A 7,235-nucleotide genomic window follows, 5' to 3' on the forward strand; every position below is an offset into this window, starting at 1 on the left:
TAGTATTAATGCGTTTCTTTTATTAATTTTTGGTTTGTATCCAAATTTTTTATTAAATTTTTCAGAAAAATTATTTATATAAAATTTTAAAAAATTTAATATTTCATATTAGAACTAAATTTAGTTAAATTATCTAATAAAATACACATAAAGAATTAATAGGTACTTAATTAATAGTAATTGTATAAAATTAATTATAATTAAATTTATAAAATTTTTATAAATTTAATTGACAAAATACATAAAATTTATATAAAATAATAATTTATTAGAAAGTTAAGTTTTTATGCTATATATATTATATTTATTATAGCAAGCTCTTTAAAAATTGAAGAATCGATAAATGTGGGCGTCTAATTCAGATGTAACGATTTAAATTGAAACGTAAAAGTTTTAATAAAATCGTTTTTAAGTTTGTGTATTACATGCTAATTAAATTAAATTAGCAAAAATTAAAATAATTTATTTTTAATTTGAATTAGAAGAGTTTGATCCTAGCTCAGATTGAACGCTGGCGGCATGCTTTACACATGCAAGTCGAACGGTAACAGAGATTTATCTGCTGACGAGTGGCGAACGGGTGAGTAATATATCGGAACGTACCCTTAAGTGGGGGATAACTAGTTGAAAAAATTAGCTAATACCGCATACAAATCTAACGATGAAAATAGGGGATTTTTAGTATTTTTAAAAACCTTATGCTTTTGGAGCGGCCGATATCTGATTAGTTAGTTGGTGGGGTAAAAAGCCTACCAAGACCGCGATCAGTAGCTGGTCTGAGAGGATGATCAGCCACACTGGGACTGAGACACGCCCAGACTCCTACGGGAGGCAGCAGTGGGGAATTTTGGAACAATGGGCGAAAGCCTGATCCAGCAATGCCGCGCGTGAGTGAAGAAGGCCTTAGGGTTGTAAAGCTCTTTTAATCAGGAAAGAAACGAATTAATATAATACATTAATTTAATGACGGTACCTGAAGAATAAGCACCGGCTAACTACGTGCCAGCAGCCCGCGGTAATACCGTAGGGTGCGAGCGTTAATCGGAATTATGGGCGTAAAGCGTACGTAGGCGGTTTTTGTAAGACAGATGTGAAATGCCCTGGGCTCAACCTTGGAATTGCATTTGTGACTGCAGCAAAGCTAGAGTGTGTCAGAGGGAGATAGAATTCCACATGTAGCAGTGAAATGCGTATAGATATGTGGAGGAATACCGATGGCGAAAGCAAGTCTCCTGGGATAACACTGACGCTCATGCTACGAAAGCGTGCGGGAGCAAACAGGATTAGATACGCCCCTGGTAGTCCACGCCGTAAACGATGTCTATCTAGTTGGTTGGGATCTTAATTGATTTAGTAACGTAGCTAACGCGTGAAGTAGGACCGCCTTGGGGAGTACGGTCGCAAGATTAAAACTCAAAGGAATTGACGGGGACCCGCCACAAGCGGTTGGATGATGTGGATTAATTCGATGCAACGCGAAAAACCTTACCTACCCTTGACATGTTAGAAACTATAAAGAGATTTATAGGTGCTTGCAAAAGGAATCTAAACACAGGTGCTGCATGGCTGTCGTCAGCTCGTGTCGTGAAGATGTTGGGTTAAGTTCCGCAACGAGCGCAACCCTTATTATTAGTTGCTACGAAAGAGCACTCTAATGAAACTGCCGGTGACAAGCCGGAGGAAGGTGGGATGACGTCAAGTCCTCATGGCCTTTATGGGTAGGGCTTCACACGTCATACAATGGTGCATACAGAGGGTCGCCAATCTGCAAAGAGGAGCTAATCCCCAAAAAGTGCATCGTAGTCCGGATTGGAGTCTGCAACTCGACTCCATGAAGTCGGAATCGCTAGTAATCGCGGATCAGCATGTCGCGGTGAATACGTTCCCGGGTCTTGTACACACCGCCCGTCACACCATGGAAGCAGGTTTTACCAGAAGTGAGTAGCTTAACCGAAAGGAGGGCGCTTACCACGGTAAGGTTTGTGACTGGGGTGAAGTTAGCCGTATCGGAAGGTGCGGCTGGATCACCTCCTTTCTAGAATATGCATCGAAAATTAGGCGCTCACATTTATCGGTTTTAATAAAATTTAATAAATAAAAATTATTAATTTTTATGCTCTTTTAAAATTTAAAAATAATATTCTTTTTATTTTAAATTATTTTAAAAAGAATCTAATGTTATAGGGACAAGTAAATAAGTGCACATGGTGAATGCCTTGGCGATTACAGGCGATGAAGGACGTAGTAGCTTGCGATAAGCTGCGGTGAGCTGGGCAGACTTGCTTTGATCCGCAGATTTCCGAATGGGAAAACCCATCTTTATTTATAAAGATATTACATATTGAATATATAAATATGTAAAGCTAACGTAGCGAACTAAAACATTTAAGTAGCTATAGGAAAAGAAATCAACAGAGATTCCCAAAGTAGTGGCGAGCGAAATGGGAGAAGCTTGCAAAATTTAATATTATTAATAGTAGAAAGCTATGGAAAGAGCTGCCATAGAAGGTGATAGCCCATTATATTAAATTTATAATATGGAACTAAGTTTGCAAAAAAGTAAGACGAGACACGTGTAATCTTGTCTGAATAAGGGGGGACCATCCTCCAAAGCTAAATACTCGTAATCGACCGATAGTGAATTAGTACCGTGAGGGAAAGGTGAAAAGAACCCCGGGAGGGGAGTGAAATAGATTCTGAAACCATGTGCATACAAACAGTAGGAGCAGATTTATTCTGTGACTGCGTACCTTTTGTATAATGGGTCAGCGACTTATATTCAGTGGCAAGCTTAACCGAAAATAGGGGAGGCGCAGAGAAATCGAGTCCGAACAGGGCGAATTAGTCTCTGGATATAGACCCGAAACCAAGTGATCTACTTATGGCCAGATTGAAGGTGCGGTAACACGTACTGGAGGATCGAACCCACTAATGTTGAAAAATTAGGGGATGAGCTGTGAGTAGGGGTGAAAGGCCAAACAAACTTGGAAATAGCTGGTTCTCTCCGAAAACTATTTAGGTAGTGCCTTAAGTATTACCATTGGGGGTAGAGCACTGTTATGGCTAGGGGGTTATCATGACTTACTAAACCATTGCAAACTACGAATACCAATGAGTATTAGCTTAGGAGACAGACGCCGGGTGCTAACGTCCGACGTCAAGAGGGAAACAACCCAGACCGCCAGCTAAGGTCCCTAAGATTGGCTAAGTGGAAAACGAAGTGGGAAGGCTAAGACAGTCAGGAAGTTGGCTTAGAAGCAGCCATCTTTTAAAGAAAGCGTAATAGCTCACTGATCAAGTCGTCCTGCGCGGAAAATGTAACGGGGCTAAGCCAATCACCGAAGCTGCGGATATCAATTTAGTTGATATGGTAGGAGAGCGTTCTGTAAATCTGCGAAGGTATTTTGTAAAAAATACTGGAGATATCAGAAGTGCGAATGCTGACATGAGTAACGATAATGAAGGTGAAAAACCTTCACGCCGTAAGCCTAAGGTTTCCTGTTCAACGTTAATCGGAGCAGGGTTAGTCGGCCCCTAAGGTGAGGCAGAAATGCGTAGTCGATGGGAATAAGGTTAATATTCCTTTACCTATTTTAGGTGCGAAGGGGGGACGAATTATTAAAGATTGTCCAGGTGTTGGAAGTCCTGGTATCTATATTGTAGAAGGTTATTAGGAAAATCCGGTAACATAATTCAAGGGTATGGATCAAGTGATATTTTTCATAAAGCAATCGGAAGTAGTTCCAAGAAAAGCCTCTAAGCTTAAGTCTAAAAAGACCGTACTATAAACCGACACAGGTGGGCGAGATGAATATTCTAAGGCGCTTGAGAGAACTCGAGAGAAGGAACTCGGCAAATTTGTACCGTAACTTCGGAATAAGGTACACCTTATTATTTGACTAGTTTAACACTAGAAGGATGAAAAGGTTGCAATAAAATGGTGGCTGCGACTGTTTAATAAAAACACAGCACTATGCAAACATGAAAATGGACGTATATGGTGTGACTCCTGCCCGGTGCTGGAAGATTAAATGATGGAGTGCAAGCTCTTGATTGAAGTCCCAGTAAACGGCGGCCGTAACTATAACGGTCCTAAGGTAGCGAAATTCCTTGTCGGGTAAGTTCCGACCTGCACGAATGGAGTAACGATGGCCACACTGTCTCCTCTCGAGACTCAGTGAAATTGAAATGTTTGTGATGATGCAAACTACCCGCGGCTAGACGGAAAGACCCCATGAACCTTTACTGTAACTTTATATTGAATTTTGAATAAAACTGTGTAGGATAGGTGGGAGACTATGAAGTATAAGCGCAAGCTTATATGGAGTCATCCTTGAAATACCACCCTGGTTTGTTTGAAATTCTAACCTTAAACCGTTATCCGGTTTGGGGACAATGTATGGTGGGCAGTTTGACTGGGGCGGTCTCCTCCTAAAGAGTAACGGAGGAGTTCTAAGGTACGCTAAGTACGGTCGGAAATCGTACTAATAGTGCAATGGCATAAGCGTGCTTAACTGCGAGACTGACAAGTCGAGCAGATACGAAAGTAGGACATAGTGATCCGATAGTTCTGTATGGAAGGGCTATCGCTCAACGAATAAAAGGTACTCTGGGGATAACAGGCTGATTCCTCCCAAGAGTTCATATCGACGGAGGAGTTTGGCACCTCGATGTCGGCTCATCACATCCTGGGGCTGTAGTAGGTCCCAAGGGTATGGCTGTTCGCCATTTAAAGTGGTACGTGAGCTGGGTTTAAAACGTCGTGAGACAGTTTGGTCCCTATCTGCCGTGGGCGATGGAAATTTGAAAGGAGCTGCTCCTAGTACGAGAGGACCGGAGTGGACGAACCTCTGGTGCATCGGTTGTCACGCCAGTGGCATAGCCGAGTAGCTAAGTTCGGAAGAGATAACCGCTGAAAGCATCTAAGCGGGAAGCTTGCCTTAAGATAAGATTTCCCGGGATTTAAATTCCCCTGAAGGGTCGTTCAAGACTAGAACGTTGATAGGTCAGATGTGGAAGTACAGTAATGTATTGAGCTAACTGATACTAATTGCCCGTGAGACTTGTCCCTATAACATTAGAGTTTTTAGAAATAATGCATAAAATTAAATATCTTAAATTTAAGATATTTAATTTTATGCCTGATGACAATAGCAAATTGGTACCACTCCTTTCCATCCCGAACAGGACAGTGAAACGATTTTGCGCCGATGATAGTGCTGAAACCAGTGTGAAAGTAGGTTATCGTCAGGATTTTTAAAGTTTTAAAAGCTCAAAATTTTGAGCTTTTAAAACTAAAATAAAAGACATATTATTTTTAAATATATAAAAAAGTAAAAATATTATGTATAATTATCCAATTATTAATACAGCTATTAAAGCTGCACGAAAAAGTGCTCTAATCATTAATAGAGGATCACTTGAATTAGAAAATCTTAGATTTGAAGAAAAAAAATACGAAAATTTTGTTTTTAATATTAACAAAGCATCCGAAAAAATTATTACTAAAATTTTATTTAATACTTATCCTTCTTATGCTTTTTTAATAAAAAAATCAAATTATTTAACTAATTTTGAAAATGAAAATATTTGGATAATAGATCCTCTTGATAATATCACAAATTTTTCTCATAATTTTCCTCAATATTGTATATCAATAGCCTTAAAGCAAAAAAAACAAATTACTCATTCAGTAATTTATGATCCAATTAGAAATGATTTATTTACTGCAATTAAAGGTTGTGGTGCCTATCTAAATGAAAAACGTATTCGTGTTAATAAAAGAAATAAAATTAATGACGCATTAATTGGTACTGATTTTTCATTTAAAAATAACATAAATTCCGAAGAATATGCAAAAATATTTCAAATAATTACTAAATGCAAAAATTTAAGAAATATAGGAACTTCTTCTCTTAATTTAGCTTATGTTGCTTCTGGAAAATTAGATGGTTTTTTTGAAAAAGGATTAAAACCATGGAATATTGCGGCTGGTTCTTTATTAATAATTGAATCAGGAGGAATTATTAGTAATTTTAAAGGTGAAAAAAATTACTTATATACTGGTGATATAGTTGCTGGAAATCAAAAAATATTTTCACAAATTATTTCATTAATAAATTTAAATAAAAATTAAAAAATTTTTATGTTCGAAAAATCAAATATATATATATCTGGAATGGGAATTGTATCATCAATTGGATTTGATATAGCATCATTTTCAAATTCATTAATAAAAGGAAAATCTGGTATTGATTATGAAATTAATAATACTCAATCTAATTTTTCTAAAAATATTATTGCAAAGATAAATAATTTTAATTTTAAAAATTCATTAAATAAAATTACTGATCTTTCAGAAAAAAAGAAGGAATTTATTTTACATATTGCACAAAAATCTCCATTATTCATACAAACATCTATAATTGCTGCATTACAAGCTTGGTATAATTCAAAGTTACATAAAAAAAAATATAAAATTTTACCAGAACGTATAGGATTAATTATAGCAGGACATAATACAACTCAAAATTATCAATACTCATTATACCCAGAATTCTTAAAAAAACCAGAATATCTTTCTCCTCGTTATGCTATCCAATTTATGGATAGCAATCAAATTGGTATAATGAGTGAAATATTTAATATTCGTGGAGAAGGTTTTATAATTGGTGGAGCATCAGCATCAGGAAATATTGGAATTATACATGGAATGCGTTTAATTCAAAATAATATTGTTGATGCTTGTTTAATTATTAGTGCCATGACAGATCTTTCTCCAATGGAGATTCAGGCATTTCACGCAATTGGGGCAATGGGAGGAAAAAATTTTTATAATTTTCCAAAAAAAACTTGCAGACCTTTTGATAAATTAGCTGAAGGATTTATTTATGGACAAGCATCAGCTGCACTGTTAATAGAAGGTAACAAAAATATAAAAATTCTTAATAAATCATATTTAGCTCGTTTATTAGGTGGGGTTATTAATTTACATGCAACAGCATCTCCAGAACCAAATTTAAACAATGAAATTAGTGTAATGAATTCTGTTTTAAAGCAAAGTGGATTAAAAAAAAATATGATAGATTATTTAAATACACATGGTAGTAGTTCTCCTTTAGGAGATAAAATAGAAATATCTGCAATTAAAGAAGTATATAAAAATCATTTTTCAAAACTTTTGTTGAATTCCACAAAAAGTTTAACTGGTCATTGTTTATATTCTTCGGGTATAG

The 7,235-nt window shown here is 36.4% G+C and overlaps 1 protein-coding gene across 1 annotated transcript; it reads left to right on the forward strand.

The window, feature by feature from the left end:
• Positions 1–321: 321 nt before the first annotated feature.
• On the forward strand, positions 322–6,729 carry LOC108253517 (inositol-1-monophosphatase-like). The gene has a single exon (XM_017447626.2). The coding sequence runs from the start codon at positions 5,345–5,347 to the stop codon at positions 6,134–6,136; it is 792 nt and encodes a 263-aa protein (XP_017303115.1). The 5' UTR covers positions 322–5,344; the 3' UTR covers positions 6,137–6,729.
• Positions 6,730–7,235: the final 506 nt, after the last annotated feature.

Source organism: Diaphorina citri, unplaced genomic scaffold (assembly GCF_000475195.1).
Source record: "Diaphorina citri unplaced genomic scaffold, Diaci psyllid genome assembly version 1.1 scaffold2008, whole genome shotgun sequence".
NCBI lineage: Eukaryota > Metazoa > Arthropoda > Insecta > Hemiptera > Psyllidae > Diaphorina > Diaphorina citri.

What these genes read in the sequence shown, in the direction of transcription:
- LOC108253517 (XM_017447626.2), top strand. Translation starts at nt 5,345, where the DNA reads ATGTATAATTATCCAATTATTAATACAGCTATTAAAGCTGCACGAAAA.